The sequence below is a fragment of the Heterodontus francisci genome, unplaced genomic scaffold (assembly GCF_036365525.1).
Source record: "Heterodontus francisci isolate sHetFra1 unplaced genomic scaffold, sHetFra1.hap1 HAP1_SCAFFOLD_705, whole genome shotgun sequence".
NCBI lineage: Eukaryota > Metazoa > Chordata > Chondrichthyes > Heterodontiformes > Heterodontidae > Heterodontus > Heterodontus francisci.
The window spans coordinates 194,286-214,817 of record NW_027142242.1 but is presented as its reverse complement, the minus strand read 5'-3'; the positions used below and the strand labels follow the sequence as shown (position 1 = coordinate 214,817).

The following is a 20,532-nucleotide window of genomic DNA, read 5'->3' as shown; positions in this document are numbered from 1 at the left end:
AATTCTTATCCTTGTTTTCAAATCCCTCCATGTCCTTGTCCCTCCCAATCTCTGTAATCTCTGCCAGCCCACAATGTTCTAAGATATATGCGCTCCTCTAAATCTGGCCTCTTGTGCATCCCTGATTTTAATCACCCCACCATTGGTGCTCACGCCTTCTGTTGTCTCGGCCCTAAGCTCTGGAATACCCTTCCTACACCTCTCCACCTCGCTTTACTCCTTTAAGACATACCTTAAAACCTACCGCTTTGACCAAGCTTTTGATCATCTGACATAATATGTCCTTTTGTGGCTCAGTGTCATACTTTGTTTATAATGCTCCTATGAAGCGTGTTTTGACATTTTATTACATTAAAGGCACTATATAAATATAAGTTGTTGACTGCATGTATTGAAGAGTGATGGATGTGGAGACAATGAATTGTTTCAAAATGAAATTGGATGGACACCTGAGGGAAATAAACTTGCAGAGCTATGGGGATAGAGCTGGAGAATGGGACTAATTGGATTGCTCTACAGAGGGTCAGCATGGACTTGATGGGCTGAATAGCCTCTTTCTGCGCCACAATGACTATGGACTAAATTTTATGCTTGTAGTGGCGTTCCGACGACGGGCCGGAAAGCCAGAGCGATCCTGCCTCAGCTGTTTGTGGAACCCTGGCTGCATTTTACAGAGGTCTGGCAATTAGTTAGTTGCTGTCAGGGCTGTTGTCCCTTTAAAGGACAACTGCCCACCCTCGGCAGCTGTTAGCCAATCGGAGGGACGGTGGCTCAGCAGCAACACCAAGAGCAATGGCCACTGCTGGGACTGAAGCTGGAAGAAGAGGTCACCATGGGAGGACACCACCCTCGAGGTAAGTGGGGACGCCGGGGCCGGTCAGGCAGGCCTTAGTAAGGGTCAGAAAAGTGGGTTGGTGAGGGAAGGGGGTTGCTGCGGGGGCAACCATTGCTGCCAGCGAACCCCTCCGTGGGCCAAAAAGTTCACCTGGCAGTTTCCCCATGCGACAGAGGGCCCACCCGCCACTGGTAAAATGCCGCAGTGCTGGGAAGAGGCCCTTAATTGGACTCTGGGTGGGAAGACCATCCTCCATCTTCCCCGCAGCTGATAAGATGGCATGGCAGCAGTTAGACGACTAGCACTCCACCCCTGCCTTCCCTGTGTCATTTTGTAGGCCCCTTGCCTCCCAGCCCGTCCCCAGAGGGCTAGTAAAATCCTGCCCTATGACTCTAAAGAAATGGACAGAGAAATGTCTATGGATCTTATTTATATGGACTTCCAGAAGGCATTTGATAAAATCCTTCATAAGAGGCTCTTAGCTAAAGTTGAAACTCATGGAATTGAAGGAAAATTATTTACCTGGTTAGGAAATTGATTGAGCGGAGAAGACAGAGAGTAGAGATAATGGGTAGGTACTCTAACTGGCAGGATGTGACTAGTGGTGTACTGCAAGGATCTGTGTTGGGGCCTTGACAATTGACTTTATTATTAACTTAGATGATGAGGTAGAAAGCCACATATCCAAATTTGCTAATGACACAAAGACAGGTGGTATTGTAAGCAGTGTAGGTGGAAGCATAAAATTGCTAAACGATGCTGATAGATTAAGTGAATGTGCAAAACTATGGCAAATGGATTTCAGTGTAGGCAATTGCGAGATCATCAACTTAGGACCTAAAATGGACAGAAGAGGGTACTTTCGAAATCTTTGGTGGAGGTCCAAAGACAGTTACAAGTCGAGTTACAGAGAGCATTAAACTGTCATGAGCAGGTAGAGAAAATAATCAAAAAGGCTTTATAACTAGAAGAATAGAATACAAGTGGGTAGAAGTCATGCTTCAGCTATACAAAGCCTTGGTTAGACCACACCTGGAACACTCAGCAGTTTTGGGCACCACACCTTAGGAAAGAAATATTGGCCTTGGAGGAGTGCAGTGCAGATTTACCAGAATGACACCTGAATTCCAAGGGTTAAGTTACAAGGAGAAATTATACAGACTTGGGTTATATTCCTGGAATTTAGAAGGTTAAGGGGTGATTTGGTTGAAGTTTTCAAGATATTAAGGGGAGCAAAAAGTAAATAGAGAGAAACTATTGCTGCTGGTGGGGAAGGCTTGGTCTAAAGATTAGAGCCAGACCTTTCAGGAGTGAAATTAGGAAACACTTCCACATACAAAGGATGGCAGAACATTGGAACTCTCTTCTGAAAACAGCAATTGATGCTACATCCATTGTAAATTTTAAAACTGAGATTGGTAGATTTAAGGGCTGTGGGCCAGAGATGATACAGTGCCACACAAGAGACTCGTGAGCAAAGTTACAGCTCATGGAATAAATGGGGCAGTAGCAATATGGATATGGAATTGGCTAAGTGACAGGAAACAAAGAATAGTGGTTAATGGATGTTTTTTGGGCTGGAAAAGGGTTTGTATTGGAATTCCTCAGGGGTCAGTGTTGGGACCCTTGCTTTTCCTGATATACATTAATGACCTAGACCTTGGTGTACATGGCACAGTTTCAAAGTTTACAGATGATACGAAACTTGTAAGCGTTGTGAACTGTGAGGAGGATAGTATAGAGCTTCAAAAGAACATAGACAAGTTGGTGGAATGGACAGACAGGTGGCAGATGAAGTTCAATGCAGAGAAATATGAAGTGATTCATTTTGGTAGGAAGAACATGGAGAGACAATATAAAATAAAGGGTACAATTCTAAAGTGGGTGTAGGAGCAGAGGGACCTGGGTATATATGTGCATAAGTCATCGAAGGTGGCAATGCAGGTTGAGAGCGCGGTTAATAAAGCATACAGTATCCTGGGCTTTATTAATAGGGACATAGAGTACAAGAGCAAGGAGGTTATGTTGAACTTTAAGACACCAGTTCGGCCTTAACCGGAATATTGCGTCCACTTCTGGGCACTGCGCTTTAGGAAGGATGTGAACGCGTTAGAGAGGGTGCAGAAAAGATTCACGAAAATAGTTCCAGGGATGAGGAACTTCAGTCATGTAGATAGATTGGAGAAGTTAGGGGCAGCACGGTGGCGCAGTGGTTAGCACCGCAGCCTCACAGCTCCAGGGACCCGGGTTTGATTCTGGGTACTGCCTGTGTGCAGTTTGCAAGTTCTCCCTGTGACCGTGTGGGTTTTCGCCGGGTGCTCCGGTTTCCTCCCACAGCCAAAGACTTGCAGGTGATAGGTAAATTGGCCATTGTAAATTGCCCCTAGTGTAGGTAGGTGGTAGGGAATATGGGTTTACTGTAGGGTTAGTATAAATGGGCATAGTATATATGTTGGTCGGCACAGACTCGAAGGGCCTGTTTCAGTGCTGTATTTCTAAATAAATAGGTTGGGACTGTTTTCCTTGGAGAAGAGAAGGCTGAAGGGAGATTTGATCAAGGTATTCAGGAACCGGAAGCTGGTCGGCAGCGAGGACTCCTGGGTAGGTATTTTCCTTAAAGGTGCGGAGCTGAGTAAACCCGAGCCACTACACATGTAGTGTCTCCCACCCATCCTCCTCCTCTAACCTAATAATAAGACCCTTTTTACCCTCCTCCTCTAACCAAAAAGGACTGAGCAGGTAAGCTATTTACTGTTTTTGTTAATATCTATAGTTGTACTTAACTAAGGGGTAATTGAATAAAAGAAATGGCAGCCAGTGTAGTGTATTGCTCCTCCTGCAGAATGTTCGAGGTGAGGGAAACCTCCGGTGGCCCTGCCGACTTCACCTGCTGGAAGTGCATCCGTCTCCAGCTCCTATCAGACCGTGTTAGGGAATTGGAGCTGGAGCTGGATGAACTGAGGATCATTCGGGAAGCTGAGGGGTTGATAGATAGAAGCTACACGGAGGTCGTTACTCCACAAATCAAAGGCAGCTGGGTAACAGTTAGAGGTGGGAAGAGGTCAGTGCAGGGATCTCCTGTGGTCGTTCCCCTCAACAACAAGTATACAGTTTTAGATACTGTTGGGGGGGACGGCCTATCGGGGGCAGGCTGCAGTGACCGGGCCTCTGGCACGGGGTCCTGCACTGTGGCTCAGAAGGGAAGGAGGGAGAATGGGAGAGCACTAGTCATCGGGGACTCGATGGTGAGGAGTACGGACAGGCGATTCTGTGGGCGCAGGCGAGACGCACGGATGGTTTGTTGCCTCCCTGGTGCCAGGGTCCGTGATGTTTGTGATCGCGTCTTCAGGATCCTTAAAGGGGAGGGGGAGCAGCCAGAGGTCGTGGTGCACATTGGCACCAACGACGTAGGAAGGAAGGGTGGCACAGATGTTAGAAGTGAGTTTAGGGAGTTAGGCTGGAAGCTGAAAGCTCGGACGGACAGAGTTGTTATCTCTGGTTTGTTGCCGGCGCCACGTGATAGTGAGGCTAGGAATAGGGAGAGAGCACAGCTGAACACGTGGCTGCAGGAATGGTGTAGGAGGGAGGGCTTCCAGTTCTTGGATAATTGGACTGCATTCTGGGGAAGATGGGACCTGTTCAAACAGGACGGGCTGCATCTGAACCAGAGGGGCACCAATATCCTGGGAGGGAGGTTTGCTAGTACTGTTCGGGAGGGTTTAAACTAGTTTGGGAGGGGGATGGGAACCGGACTTGTAATCCAGGGACCAGTGGGTCCACTCAGAAAGACAAAGAGTGTAGTGAGGTATTGGGGAAGGTAGCACTGTCACAGAGGACAGATGGGCACGGAGAAGGGTTAAAGTGCGTATACTTCAACGCAAGAAGCATCAGGAATAAGGTGAGTGAATTGAAGGCGTGGATGGGCACTTGGGACTACGATGTTGTGGCCATCACTGAAACGTGGATAGGTGAGGGGGAGGAATGGTTTTTGGAGGTACCTGGTTATAGATGTTTTCATAAGATTAGGAATGGTGGTAAAAGAGGTGGGGGGGTGGCATTGTTAGTTAGAAATAGTGTAACAACTGCTGAAAGAATTTTCGAGGAGGATCTGCCGACTGAGGCACTGTGGGTTGAGGTCAGGAACAGGAAAGGAGCAGTCACCTTGATGGGAGTTTTCTATAGGCCCCCCAATAGCAGCAGGGAGGTGGAAGAGCAGATTGGGAAACAGATTTTGGAAAGGAGCAGAAGTCACAGGGTAGTAATTATGGGGGATTTCAACTTCCCAAATATTGATTGGCAACTCTTTAGATCGAATAGTTTGGATGGGGTAGTGTTTGTGCAGTATGTCCAGGAAGCTTTTCTGACTCAGTATGTAGACTGCCCGACCAGAGGGGAGGCAATATTGGATTTGGTACTAGGTAATGAACCAGGGCAAGTGATAGAGCTGTTGGTGGGCGAGCACTTTGGAGATAGTGATCACAATTCTGTAGCATTCACTGTGGTAATGGAGAGGGATAGGTATGTGCAACAGGGCAAGGTTTACAATTGGGGGAAGGGTAGATATGATGCTGTCAGGCAGGAACTGAGGAGCATAAGTTGGGAGCATATGCTGGCAGGGAAGGGCACGGTCGAAATGTGGAACTTTTTCAAGGAGCAGATAGTAGGGGCCATTGATAAGCATGTCCCTGTCAGACAGGGAAGGGATGGTCATGTGAGGGAACCGTGGTTGACAAGAGAGGTTGAGAGTCTTGTTAGGAAGAAGAAGGATGCGTATATAAAGTTGAGGAAAAAGGGCACAGGCATAGCTCTGGAGGGATACAAGATGGCCAGGAAGGATCTGAAGAAAGGGATTAGGAGAGCTAAGAGAGGGCATGAAAAATGCTTGGCGGGTAGGATAAAAGAAAACCCCAAGGCCTTTTACGCGTATGTCAGAAATATGAGGATGACTAGGGGGACCATAGGTCCGGTCAAGGACAATAGCGGGAGACTGTGTGTTGAGCCGGAAGAGATAAGTGAGGTTTTGAATGAGTACTTCTCTTCGGTATTTACGAATGAGAAGGGGTGTATTACTGAAGAGGACGGTGTGAAACAGACTGGTAAGCTCGAGGAAGTGCTCGTTAGGAGGGAAGATGTGTTGGGGTTTTTGAATAACTTGAAGATAGACAAGTCTCCCGGGCCTGACGGGGTATATCCAAGGATGTTATGGGAAGCAAGGGATGAAATTGCAGAGCCGCTGGCAATGATCTTTTCATCTTCTCTGCTGACGGGGGTGGTACCAGGTGATTGGAGGGTGGCAAATGTTGTGCCCCTGTTCAAGAAAGGGAATAGGAACAACCCTGGGAATTACAGGCCAGTTAGTCTTACTTCGGTGGTAGGCAAGTTGATGGAAAAGGTGCTGAGGGATAGGATTTCTGAGCATCTGGAAAGACACTGCTTGATTCGGGACAGTCAGCACGGTTTTGTGAGGGGTAGGTCTTGCCTCACAAGCCTGATTGAATTCTTTGAGCAGGTGACCAAGCAAGTGGATGAGGGTAAACCAGTGGATGTGGTGTACATGGATTTTAGTAAGGCATTTGATAAGGTCCCCCATGGTAGACTTATGGAGAAAGTCAGGAGGCATGGGATAGTGGGGAATGTGGCCAGTTGGATTAAGAATTGGCTAACTGATAGAAGGCAGAGAGTGGTCTTAGATGGTAAATACTCAGCCTGGAGCCCAGTTACCAGTGGCGTGCCGCAGGGATCAGTTCTGGGTCCTCTCCTGTTTGTGATTTTTATTAACGACTTGGATGAGGAAGTCGAAGGGTGGGTCAGTAAATTTGCAGATGATACAAAGGTTGGTGGAGTTGTGGATACCGAGGAGGGCTATTGTCGTCTGCAAAGGGACTTGGATAGGTTGCAGTGCTGGGCTGAAAAGTGGCAGATGGAGTTTAACCCTGAAAAGTGTGAGGTCGTCCATTTTGGAAGGACAAACATGAATGCAAAATACTGGGTTAACGGTAGGGTTCTTGGGCATGTGGAGGAGCAGAGAGACCTTGGGGTCTATGTGCATAGATCATTGAAAGTTGCAACTCAAGTGGATAGGGCTGTGAAGAAGGCATATGGGGTGTTAGCGTTCATTAGCAGAGGGATTGAATTTAAGAGCCGTGAGGTGATGATGCAGCTGTACAGGACCTTGGTAAGGCCTCATTTGGAGTACTGTGTGCAGTTCTGGTCGCCTCATTTTAGGAAGGATGTGGAAGCCTTGGAGAGGGTGCAGAGGAGATTTACCAGGATGTTGCCTGGAATGGAGAATAAGTCTTACGAGGAAAGGCTGAACATTCTAGGCCTCTTCTCATTAGAAAGGAGAAGGATGAGGGGTGACATGATAGAGGTTTATAAGATGATCAGGGGAATAGATAGGGTAGACAGTCAGAAACTTTTTCCCCGGGTGGAGCAAAGCGTTACAAGGGGTCATAAATTTAAGGTGAAGGGTGGGAGATATAAGGGGGATGTCAGGGGAAGGTTCTTTACCCAGAGAGTGGTCGAGGCATGGAATGCCTTGCCCGGGGAAGTTGTTGAGTCAGAAACTTTAGGGACTTTCAAAAGGCTTTTGGATAGGTATATGGATAAAGGAGAATGATGGGGTATAGATTAAATTGTCCTTGACAGAGGACAAAGGATCGGCACAACATTGTGGGCCGAAGGGCCTGTTCTGTGCTCTATGTTCTATGTTCTATGTTCTATCATGAGGGCTCTCGACAGAGGAGATAGAAACTTCCCACTCGTGAAATGATTGAGAACAAGAGGGCACAGATTTAAATTGATTGGTAAAAGAAGCAAAAGTGACATGAGGAAAAGCGAAAAGCTTTTTCATGCAGCGAGTGGTTAAGGTCTGGAATCCACTTCCTGAGAGTGTGGTGGAGGCAGGTTCAATGACAGTTATATGAAAAGGAAGAATGTGCAGGGTTACAGGGAGAAGGCGGGAGAGTGGCAGTAGGTGAAATGCTCATTAGGAGAGCTAGTGCAGACACGATGGGCTGAATGGCCTTCTTCTGTGCTGTAATAATTCTGTGCTTCTATGAGTATATAGAGTTAAGTCACAGATCAGCCATGATCTTACTGAATGGCAGAACAGGTTTGATGGGCTAAATGGCCTCCTCCTATTCCTTTTTCATACCTAACCTGCACCAGTCACTGTAACATGCAGCACCAACCCATATACAACCTACACCAGTACACCGTACTTAAAAGTTGATAAGTCACCAGGACCGAATGAGATGTATCCGAGGATACTGAGGGAAATAAGGTTGGAAATTGTGGAGGTACTGGCTATAATCTTCCAGTCCTCCTTAGAAACATAGAAAATTAGGAGCAGGAGTAGGCCAACTGGCCCTTCGGGCCTGCTTCGCCATTCAAGAAAGATCATGGTTGATCATCTAATTCAGTACTCTGTTCCTGCTTTCTCCCCATACCCCTTGATCCCCTAGGCATTAAGAAATATAAATATATCTATCTCCTTCTTGAATATATTTAATGACTTGGCCTCCACTGCCTTCTGTGAGTAGAGAATTCCACAGGTTCACCACCCTCTGAGTGAAGAAATTTCTCCTCATCTCGGTTCTAAATAGCATACCCCATTTCCTGAGACTGTCACCCCTGGTTCTGGACTCCCCCACCATCGGGAACATCCTCCCTGCATCTAGCCTTTCTAGTCCTGTCAGAATTTTATAGGTTTCTCTGAGATCCCCTCTCTTTCTTCTCAACTCCAGTGAATATAGGCCTAGTCGACCCAATCCCGCCTCATACATCAATCCTGCCATCCCAGGAATTAGCCTAGTAAATCTTCTTTGTACTCCCTCCATGGCAAGAACATCCTTCCTCAGATAAGGAGACCAAAACTGCACACAATACTCCAGATGTGGTCTCACCAAGGCCCTGTATAACTGCAGTAAGACATCCTTGTTCCTGTACTCAAATCTTCTTGCAATGAAGGCCAACATACCATTCGCCTTCCTAACTGCTTGCTGCACCTGAATGCTTGCTTTCAGCGACTGGTGTACAAGGACACCCAGGTCTTGTTGCACCTTCCCCTTTCCTAATCTATCACCATTCAGATAATAATCTGTCTTTCTGTTTTTACAACCAAAGTGGATAACCTCACATTTATCCACATTATACTGCATCTGCCATGCATTTGCCCACTCACCCAACTTGTCCAATTCACATTGGATATGGGGGTGGTACCAGAACACTGGAGAATTGCAAATACTACACCCTTATTCAAAAAGGGTGTAAGGATAAACCAAGCAACTTCAGGCTAGTCAGTTTAACCTCGGTGTGGGAAAGCTTTTCGAGACGATAATCTGGGACAAAATTAACAGTCACTTGGACAAGTCTGGATTAATTAAGAAAGCCAGCCTGGATTTGTTACAGGCAAATCATGTTTAACTAACTTGTTTGAGCTTTTTGATGAGGTAACAGGAATTGTTGATGAAGGTAAGGCAGTTATGGGGTGTATATAGACTTGCAACATGTGTTTGATAAACTGCCGCTTTATAGACTTGCCAGCAAAGTTAAAGCCCATGGGATAAAAGGGAAAGTGGCAGCATGGTTATGAAGTTTGCTGAGTAACAGGAAACAGAGAGTAGTGATAAACAGTTGTTATTGGACTGGAGGACTGTATATAGTGGGTTACCACTGCTTTTCTTGATCTATATTAATGACCTAGACTTGGGTGTACAGGGCACAATTTCAAAATTTGCAGATGATACACAACTTGATAATATAGTACACTGTGAGCAGGATAATGATAGTCTTCAAGAGGACATAAACAGGCTGGTGGAATGAGTGGACACCTGGCAGATGAAATTTAATGAAGAGAGGTGATACATTTTGGTAGGAAGAACAAGGAGAAGCAATACAAAATAAAGAATACAATTCTGAAGTGGGGTGCAGGAGCAGAGGGACCTGGGGGTATATGTGCACAAATCGTTGAAGGTGGCAGGGCAGGTTGAGAAAGTGGTTAAAAAGGCATACAGGATCCTGGACTTTACAAATAGGGGCATAGAGTACAAAAGCATGGATGTTTTGATGAACTTTTGTAAAACTCTGGTTTGGTCTCAGCTAGAGTATTCAACTCTAAAACATACCCTCCTGGTCCCCATGTTAGCCGATATTGTTGATGGTTCTCTCTCTTCAGGTGTTGTCCCTCTCTCCTTTAAATCTGCCGTCATCACCCCTCTCCTCAAAAAAATCAACCCTTGACCCCAATGTCCTTGCAAACTACTGCCCATCTCCAACCTCCCTTTCCTCCCCAAAGTCCTTGACTGTGTTGTTGCTCCTCTAATTTTGGCTCTTGAGCAGCCCTGATTTTAATCGCTCTACCATTGGTGGCCATGTCTTCAGTAGCCTAGGCCCTAAGTTCAGTAATTCTCTCCCTAAACCTCTCCGCCTCTCTACTTTGCTTTCCTCCTTTAAACACTCCTTAAGACCTAGTTTAGTTTAGGCAGGCATCAAGATCGGCGCAGGCTTGGAGGGCCGAATGGCCTGTTCCTGTGCTGTACTGTTCTTTGTACCTCTTTGACCAAGCTTTTGGTCACCTCATCTAATATCTCATGTGGCTGAGTGTCATTTTGTTTTATAGTGCTCCTGTGAAGCACCTTGGTTTTATTACATTAAAGGCACTATATGAATATAAGTTGTTATTGTATTGTCTCCTATTCTGGGCACTGCATTTTAGGATGGATGAGAAGGCTTTAGAGAGGGTGCAGAAAAGATTTACAAGAATGGGTCCAGAAATGAGGGACTTCAGTTATATGGATAGATTGGAGAAGCTGGGGTTGTTCTGGAGAAGGTTGAGACATTTGGTAGAGGTGTTCAAAATCATGAGGGGTCTAAACAGAGTTGATAGAAACTTTTCCCATTGGCAGAAGGGTCGAGAACCAGAGGACTTTGATTTAAGGATTGGCAAAAGAACCAAAGACATGAAGAAAGACTTTATGCAGTGAGTGGTTAGGGAGGAATGCACTACCTGAGAGTATGGTGGAGATGCATACAATCAGGACTTTCAAAATGGAATTGAATAAGATGAAGAGAGAGAATTTGCAGGACTATGAGAAAAGGGTGGGGGAGTGGGACTCGCTGAGTTGCTCTTGCAGAGAACCAGCACGGAGATGATGGGCTGAATGATCTCTTTCTGTGCTGTAACCATTCTCTGATTCCATTCTACACCAATCACTGCAACATACACCAACTTGAACACAACCCGCGCCATTCACTGCCTCATCCCAACTCTCATACACTCCCGTCTCTCATCATGCTGATTGTTGTGTGCCAAATACTCCTTATCAATTCCCAAGACTTGAGGATCACTCCCATATTGGGAAGTACCTCAAGTAGGATGCCAAATCATACTAATAACTCTCACCTCACAGCCCTCCATCTCTTGCTATTTTATAGTTTCTACTCGTCAGTTCACCTCCTGTCTCTCCCAAACTCAAAATTCCCTGTCCTATACGCTTGTGCACCTTACTGTCCCTCGACTCTTCAGCCTGCTGACCTGCACTCTGACCACCTTCACTCAAGTAACTCTGTGCCCTAGTATGTTGGCCTCCATTGTATCCCCATTACCTGGATATTTCCCATCTGCCCTGTTGACTCCATTCTGCTGGCCACATTCACCGTATTTCCCCAGATGTCATAATGTGGTTTTCGAGCGCCAATCACCCCAGCAAGAACAGCTCCTTTGTTCATACCTGAAATGAACGCAGCAGAAAGATAGCGAGTGAGAGCTTGAGACTGAAAGCAATCCATACTCAATGCTCAGCTCGCTGGGATATAATATATGGGGGAATGTTAACATGAGATGCATGGGAGTTACACTCTTACTGTTGAACATACTGAGGTTACATTAACCTGAGACATACTAAGGTTACATTAATTAGGCACATGGTGAGGTTAAATTAACCTGAGACATGATGCGGCGACATTAATCTGAGACGCGGTGAGATTACATTTAGTGGAATTCTCCTTCGGGTCACTCTTACCGATGCGCAACATGAAGTTATTAAATGACTGATAATTGATGTTCATTAAGGTGACTTTCATAGCCAAAGCAAAGTCGGCCAGGTCTGCCAGATGCTGCCAGCGTTCATTAGCCAAAGCTTGCTGATCCTTCTGTAAAACAGAGTCAAAATAAATAAATGAAATTATATGGTAGCCAGCAGGACCAAATGAAGGTCACACATGCGCACACTTGTGGGAGGTCACAAACACTCACACAGGATGTGTGTGTCTCTCTCTCTCCCATTCACACAGGATTCCTCTCTCTCTCTCCCCCACACACACTCACACGGATGTCTCTCTCTCTCCTCCACACAAACTCACACGGGATGTCTCTCTCTCTCTCTCCCCCATACAAACTCACACGGGATGTCTCTCTCTCTCTCTCCCCCATACACACTCACACGGGATGTCTCTCTCTCTCTCTCTCCCCCATACACACTCACACGGGATGGCTCTCTCTCTCTCTCTCTCTCCCCCATACACACACACGGGATGTCTCTCTCTCTCTCTCCTCCACACACACTCTCACAGGATCTCTCTCTCTCTCCCCCATACACACTCACACGGGATGTCCCTCTCTCTCTTTACCCCCCACTTCTCACACACACACATACAGTGTGAGGTGAGACTTACCTTGACAGTACTATTGTAGCTGCTGGGATTAGTGTCTGGGATTAACCCTGATGCTGCCATGTAGGTGCTGCCAATGGTCTTGATTTTGGTAATATTTCGGAACTGTGGCTCATCCAGTAACTGTGGAAGAGAGCAGAATGTGAAGCTGGGGGAGGGGCTGAACTTCAAACCACAGCTGGAGACCCTTTAATCCGAGCCCAGGGTCCCACTGGCAGTGGTCATCACTCCCTGGGTAGGATAAGCCAAGCACAGGCTAATGGGGAACCTGCACTAGCACAAGTCTCAGGTTACATAGATGGGGAAGAGTGAGGCCATGGAGAATTTGAGAATACACAATAAACGGGAGGATACTGTGAGGGGTTGAAGAAGTGAGAGACCTTGGAATGCATGTCCACAGGTCCCTGAAAGTGGCAGGATAGATAGATAAAGTGGTGAAGAAGGCATATGGAATACTTTCCTTCATTGGCCAAGATGTCGAATACAAAAGCAGGGATGTAATGCTGGAACTGTATAAAACACTGGTTAGGCCACAGCTGGAGTATTGCGTACAGTTCTGGTCACCACATTACAGGAAGGACATAATTGCTCTGGAGAGAGTACAGAGGAGATTTACAAAAATGTTGCCAGGGCTTGAAAGTTGCAGTTATGAGGAAAGATTGGATAGGCTTGGGTTGTTTTCCTTAGAAGAGGAGGCTGAGGGGTGACTTAATTGAGGTGTACAAAATTATGAGGAGCCTAGATAGAGTAGACTGGAAGGACCTGTTTCTCCTGGCGGAGAGGTCAATTACCAGGGGGCACAGATTTAAGGTGATTGGGAGAAGGATTAGAGGGGACATGAGGAAAAACTTTTTCACCCAGAGGGTGGTGGGTGTCTGGAATTCACTGCCTGGATCGGTGGTGGAGGCAGAAACCTCAACTCAATTAAAAGGTACCTGGATCTGCACCTGAAATGCTGTAACCTGCAAGACTACGGACCAGGTGCTGGAAGCTGGGATTAGATTGGGCGGCTAGTTTTTTCAGCCGGCGCAGACACGATGGGCTGAATGGCTTCTTTCTGTGTTGTAACCTTTCTATGGTTCTAACACGAGGATGAATGAGACTTTTAGAATCGAGGTGTTACTGGACCGGGAGCCAATGTAGGTGAATAAGCACACGAGTGATGGGTGAATGGGACTTGGTGGAAGTTAGGATATGGGTAGCAGAGTTTTGATGAGCTAAGTTTATGGAGGATGAAAGATTGGAGGCTGGGCTGTAGAGCACTGAAACTGTCAAGTCTAGAAGTAACAAACTCAGGGACGAGGGTTTCAGGAGCGGATGAGCTGAGGGAGTGGTGGAGATGGGTAACGTTACAGAGGAGGTAGGTAGTCTTGGTGATGAACAGAACATGAGGTCAGAAGCTCAGCTCAGGGTTAAATAGGATACCAAAGCTGCAAACGGTCTGGCTTAGCCTCCGACAGCGACCAGGGAAAAGAATGAAATCATTTAGGGACCAGAATTTGTGCTGGAAACTTAAGATAATGGCAGTATCATATCCCTCATTCCCAACCTTATCACCTTTTTCCTTAACTCCACCTACACACCTTCACTCCATTATCTCTCAACTCCACCTTCTCCCCATTTACCTCAACTCCAGTTGAGTTTTTTGAGGAAGTGACGAAGATGATTGATGAGGGAAGGGCGGTGGATGTTGTCTATATGGACTTTAGTAAAGCCTTTGACAAGGTCCCGCATGGCAGACTGGTGCAAAAGGTGAAGTCACACGGGATCAGAGGTGAGCTGGCAAGATGGATACAGAACTGGCTCAGTCACAGACGACAGAGGGTAACAGTGGATGGGTGTTTTTCTGAATGGAGGGATGTGACTAGTGGTGTTCCGCAGGGATCGGTGCTGGGACCTTTGCTGTTTGTAGTATATATAAATGATTTGCAGGAAAATGTAGCTGGTCTGATTAGTAAGTGTGCGGACGACACAAAGGTTGGTGGAGTTGCGGATAATGATGAGGATTGTCAGAGGATACAGCAGGATATAGATCGGTTGGAGACTTGGGCGGAGAAATGGCAGATGGAGTTTAATCCGGACAAATGTGAGGTAATGCATTTTGGAAGGTCTAATGCAGGTGGGAGGTATACAGTAAATGGCAGAACCCTTAGGAGTATTGACAGGCAGAGAGATCTGGGCGTACAGGTCCACAGGTCACTGAAAGTGGCAACGCAGGTGAATAAGGTAGTCAAGAAGGCATACGGCATGCGTGCCTTCATTGGTCGGGGCATAGAGTATAAAAATTGGCAAGTCATGTTGCAGCTGTACAGAACCTTAGTTAGGCCACACTTAGAATATTGCGTGCAATTCTGGTCGCCACACTACCAGAAGGACGTGGAGGCTTTGGAGAGGGTACAGAGGAGGTTTACCAGGATGTTGCCTGGTCTGGAGGGCATTAGCTATGAGGAGAGGTTGGAAAAACTCGGATTGTTTTCACTGGAACGACGGAGGTGGAGGGGCGACATAATAGAGGTTTACAAAGTTATGAGCGGCATGGACAGAGTGGATAGTCAGAAGCTTTTTCCCAGGGTGGAAGAGTCAGTTACTAGGGGACATAGGTTTAAGGTGAGTGAGGCAAAGTTTAGAGGGGATGTGCGAGGCAAGTTCTTTACACAGAGGGTGGTGAGTGCCTGGAACTTGCTGCCAGGGGAGGTGGTGGAAGCAGTTACAATAGCGACGTTTAAGAGACATCTTGACAAATATATGAATAGGATGGGAATAGAGGGATATGGGCCCCGGAAGTGCAGAAGGTGTTAGTTTAGGCAGGCATCAAGATCGGCGCAGGCTTCGAGTGCCGAATGGCCTGTTCCTGTGCTGTACTGTTCTTTGTTCTTGTTCCACCTTCCATATCCCCAAACCCCTCCTCTCTCTAGAGATGTATCTACATTCTCTGCTTCAATCTCTTTGCCTGGGAACTGATTCTGCCACTCACTTGCCGTTTGGGTAACAAGTTTCCCCTGGTCATCTCTCCTACTCCTTCATTGGCTGCTGTGTCTCTTAGGTTTGAGTATGGCTACAACTCAGGCAGGCTCAAACACTCTACTTACACCATCAAAATCCGAGATGATTTCGTTGAGGAATCGCAGGCACTCAATGCCTCCATTGTTGATACTCTCCTCGGTGTAGAAATCAGAGAAATTGGGGATCGATGCAAACATGACCCCAATCTCATCATACGACTGACTGTACAACTCCTGCAGGCAGGAAAATGTCAGAGAGAACATTTTACTAATAGCTTCCAGATCTAGGGTAGGGACTGAGAGATCGGGATGAGGGAAAAGAGAGAGGGAGACAGAGATAGAGAATGCAGCAAATAAATGGGACCTTGTCAATCACCTCATCTCGCTTCTTGGAGCCGAGGAAATGCCGAGCAACATGCTCTGGTAACATGTTGGTGACAAGAGCTTCGTTCCATCGCCGCATCTCATAAACTCGTTCTTTCTGCTCGTGAACATTGATCTTCCACAGGAACAGAGTCCGTGCCAATTTCTCCACCTGAGAGAGGGAGCCTAAGTATTAATAACAAAGAACAGTACAGCACAGGAACAGGCCATTCAGCCCTCCAAGCCTGCGCCGATCTTGATGCCTGCCTAAACTAAAACCTTCTGCACTTCCGGGGCCCATATCCCTCTATTCCCTTCCTATTCATATATTTGTCAAGATGTCTCTTAAACGTCGCTATCGTATCTGCTTCCACCACCTACCCCGGCAGCAAGTTCCAGGCACTCACCACCCTCTGTGTAAAGAACTTGCCTTGCACATCCCCTCTAAACTTTGCCCCTCGCACCTTGAACCTATGTCCCCTAGTAACTGACTCTTCCACCCTGGGAAAAAGCTTCTGACTATCCACTCTGTCCATGCCGCTCATAACTTTGTAAACCTCTATCATGTCGCCCCTCCACCTCCGTCGTTCCAGTGAAAACAATCCGAGTTTATCCAACCTCTCCTCATAGCTAATGCCCTCCAGACCAGGCAACATCCTGGTAAACCTCCTCTCTACCCTCTCCAAAGCCTCCACGTCCTTCTGGTAGTGTGGCGACCAGAATTGCACGCAATATTCTAAGTGTGGCCTAACTAAGGTTCTGTACAGCTGCAACATGACTTGCCAATTTTTATACTCTATGCCCCGACCGATGAAGGCAAGCATGCTGTATGCCTTCTTGACTACCTTATCCACCTGTGTTGTCACTTTCAGTGACCTGTGGACCTGTACGCCCAGATCTCTCTGCCTGTCAATACTCCTAAGGGTTCTGCCATTTACTGTATACCTCCCAACTGCATTAGACCTTTCAAAATGCATTACCTCACATTTGTCCGGATTAAACTCCATCTGCCATTTCTCCGCCCAAGTCTCCAACCGATCTATATCCTGCTGTATCCTCTGACAATCCTCATCATTATCCGCACCTCCACCAACCTTTGTGTCGTCCACAAACTTACTAATCAGACCAGCTACATTTTCCTCCAAATCATTTATATATACTACAAACAGCAAAGGTTCCAGCACTGATCCCTGCGGAATACCACTAGTCACATCCCTCCATTCAGAAAAAACACCCATCCACTGATACCCTCTGTCTTCTATGACCGAGCCAGTTCTGTATCCATCTTGTCAGCTCACCTCTGATCCTGTGTGACTTCACCTTTTGTACCAGTCTGCCATGCGGGACCTTGTCAAAGGCTTTACTAAAGTCCATATAGATAACATCCACTGCCCTTCCTTCATCAATCATCTTCGTCACTTCCTCAAAAAACTCAATCAAATTAGTAAGACACGACCTCCCCTTCACAAAACCATGCTGTCTCGCGCTAATAAGTTTGTTCGTTTCCAAATGGGAGTAAATCCTGTCCCGAATAATCCTCTCTAATAGTTTCCCTACCACTGACGTAAGGCTCACCGGCCTATAATTTCCTGGATTATCCTTGCCACCCTTCTTAAACAAAGGAACAACATTGGCTATTCTCCAGTCCTCTGGGACCTCACCTGTAGCCAATGAGGATGCAAAGATTTCAGTCAAGGCCCCAGCAATTTCCTCCCTTGCCTCCCTCAGTATTCTAGGGTAGATCCCATCAGGCCCTGGGGACTTATCTACCTTAATGCTTTGCAAGACACCCAACACCTCCTCCTTTTTGATATTGAGATGACTGAGACTATCTGCACTCCCTTCCCTAGGCTCATCATCCACCAAGTCCTTCTTTTTGGTGAATACTGATGCAAAGTACTCATTTAGTACCTCGCCCATTTCCTCTGAAGTAATAAAGTACAGAGGGGAAGTAAAACTCCACAGTAGTATAAAGCACCTGGTTCCTTGCCCTGCCCTGCTGATTCCTGATATAAAATAATCAGCATCTCCAATACCAATGGAGTCAAGGCACTGAGTTACACAGAGATTCCACTCTGAAACATGCCTTGATTAGAACCCAGCTGGAGAAACTACATTCAGATCTGGGCACCATATCTCAGGAAGGATATACTGGCTTTGAAGGGGGTGCAGCGCAGATTCATCATAGAATGTGTACAGCACAAAAGGAGGCTGTTCGGCCTGTCATGGCTGTGCCGGCTTTCTGCAAGAGCAACTTACCTAGTCCCACTCCCCGGCTGTAGCCCTGCAAATTTTTTTCTCTTCAGGTAATTGTCCAATTCTCTTTTGAAGGCCTCGATTGAATCTGCCTCCACCACACTCTCAGGCAGAGCATTCCAGATCCTAACCACTCGCTGCATAAAAAAGTTTTTCCTCATATCACCTCTGGTTATTTTGCCAATCACCTTAACTTGGTGTCCTCTGGTTCTGGCTCCTTTTACCAATGGGAACAGTTTCTCTCTATCTACTCTGTCCAGACACTTCATGATTTTGAACACTTCTATCAAATATCCTCTTAATCGTCTCTTCTCCAAGGAGAACAAGCCCAGCTTCTCCAACCTATCCATGTAACTGAGGTTCCTCATCCCTGGAACCATTCTCATAAATCTTTTCTGCACCCTCTATAATGCCTTAACATCCTTCCTAAAGTATGGTGCCCAGAATTGGACACAATACTCCAGTTGAAGCCTAACCAGTATTTTATACAGGTTTATCAAAACTTCGTTGTTCTTGTACTCTATGCCCCTGTTTATAAATCCCAGGATCCCGTATGTTTTATTAACCACGTTCTCAACCTGCCCTGCAACCTTCAATGATTTGTGCACTTATGCCCACAGGACTCTCTGCTCCTGCACCCCCTTATGAACTGTACCCTTTAATTTATATTGTCTCTCCTCATTTTTCCTACAAAAATTAACCACTTCACAATTTTCTGCATTAAATTTCATCTGCCACTTGTCCACCCATTCTGCCAGCCTGTCTATGTCCTCTTGGAGTTTATCACTATCCTCCTCACAGTTCACAATACTTCCAAGTTTTGTGTCATCTGCAAATTTTGAAATCAGAATGATACTGGGGCTAAAACGATTAAATTATGAGGTCTTGGCTTGTATGCTGTTAATTAACAATTAAGACAATTAAGTGATGCTCTAATTAAGGTGTTTAAAATTATTAAAGGATTTTATCGGGTATATAGAGGGTATATTCTAAAATAAAAGAAAAATACAGAGGATGCTGTAAATCTGAAATAAAAACAGAAAGTGCTGGAAATACTTAGCAGGTGTGGCAGCATCTGCGGAGAGAGAAGCAGAGTTGTTTCAGATCTGTGACCTTTCATCAACTGGCAAAGGTTAGAGATGTAATAGATTTTAAGCAAGTGAAGCGGAAGTTGGGGGAAAGAGAACAAAAGGGAAGGTGTGTGATCGGACAGAGAGATTAAATGACAAGGAGGTCATGGGGCAAAGGCAAAGAGAGTGTGCTAATGGTGTGGTGAAAGACAAAGCATTTGTGCAGAGGGAGTGTTAATGACAGAATAATGAACAGCCCTAGCCAAAAGCACAAACATGAAAAACCCAGTTTAAGGCAGGCGCATGGTTAAAAAAAAAACAAAATAAAATGAAATAATAAAAAAAAGGGCCAGTCATGCTCTGAAATTACTGAACTCAATATTCATTCCAGAAGGCTGTAGACTGCCTAATTGGAAAATGAGATGCTGTGCCTCGAGCTTGCGTTGATGTTCACTGGAACACTGCAGCAGGTCAAAGACAGAAATGTGAGCATGAGAGCAGGGGGGAGTGTTGAAATGGCAAGCAACCGGAAGCTCTGAGTTATGCTTGCGGACTGAGCAGAGTTATTCCACAAAGTGGTCACCCAATCTGCGTTTGGTCTCCGCAATGTAGAGGAGACCACATTGTGAGCAGCGAATACAGTAGGCTAAATTGAAAGAAGTACACGTAAATCGCTGCTTCACCTGAAAGGAGTATTTGGGGCCTTGGATGGTGAGGACAGAGGAGGTAAAAGGGTAGCTATTGCACCTCCTGCGATTGCATGGGAGGGTGTCAGGAGTAATGGACCAGGGTGTCACAGGGGGAATGATCCCATCGGAATGCCGACAGGGCCACAGATCTGAAATCTTAACTCTGCTTCTTTTTTTTTATTTGTTTGAGGGATGTGGGTGTCACTGCCTAGGCCAGTGTTTATTGCCCATCCCTAATTGCCCTTAAACTGAGTTTTTACGAGGCCATTTCAGAGGGCATTTAAGAGTGAACCACATCGCTATTGATCTAAAGTCATATGTAAACCAGACCAGGTAAGGACAGCAGATTTCCGTCCCTCAAGGACATTAGTGAACCAGTTGGGTTTTTACAATAATGGTTTCATGATCACCATTAGACTAGCTTTTTAATTCCAGATTTTTATTAACTGAATTCAAATTTCACCATCTACCATGGCGGGATTCAAACCCATGTCCCCTCTGGGACACATCCAGTGACATTAACACTAGACCACCACCACCTCCCCTTGCTGCCAGACCTGCTGAGTATTTCCAGCACTTACTGCTTTTATTTTATATTAGAGGGTATATTCCTCTAATGGGAAAGTCCAGAGCAAGGGGGCACA

The 20,532-nt window shown here is 46.1% G+C and overlaps 1 protein-coding gene across 2 annotated transcripts in view; it reads right to left on the bottom strand.

Moving 5' to 3' along the window:
* Positions 1-20,532, bottom strand: part of adcy3a (adenylate cyclase 3a) — a 147,836-nt gene that overhangs the window by 29,119 nt on the left and 98,185 nt on the right. For both annotated transcript variants that reach the window (XM_068028425.1, XM_068028423.1), the window contains exons 15-19: positions 15,887-16,045; positions 15,598-15,744; positions 12,512-12,631; positions 11,860-11,989; positions 11,444-11,568 (exon numbers count right to left, since the gene is read on the bottom strand). In XM_068028425.1, coding sequence (XP_067884526.1) covers positions 11,444-11,568; positions 11,860-11,989; positions 12,512-12,631; positions 15,598-15,744; positions 15,887-16,045 — 681 coding nt within the window. The remainder of the gene's footprint in view (positions 1-11,443; positions 11,569-11,859; positions 11,990-12,511; positions 12,632-15,597; positions 15,745-15,886; positions 16,046-20,532) is intronic.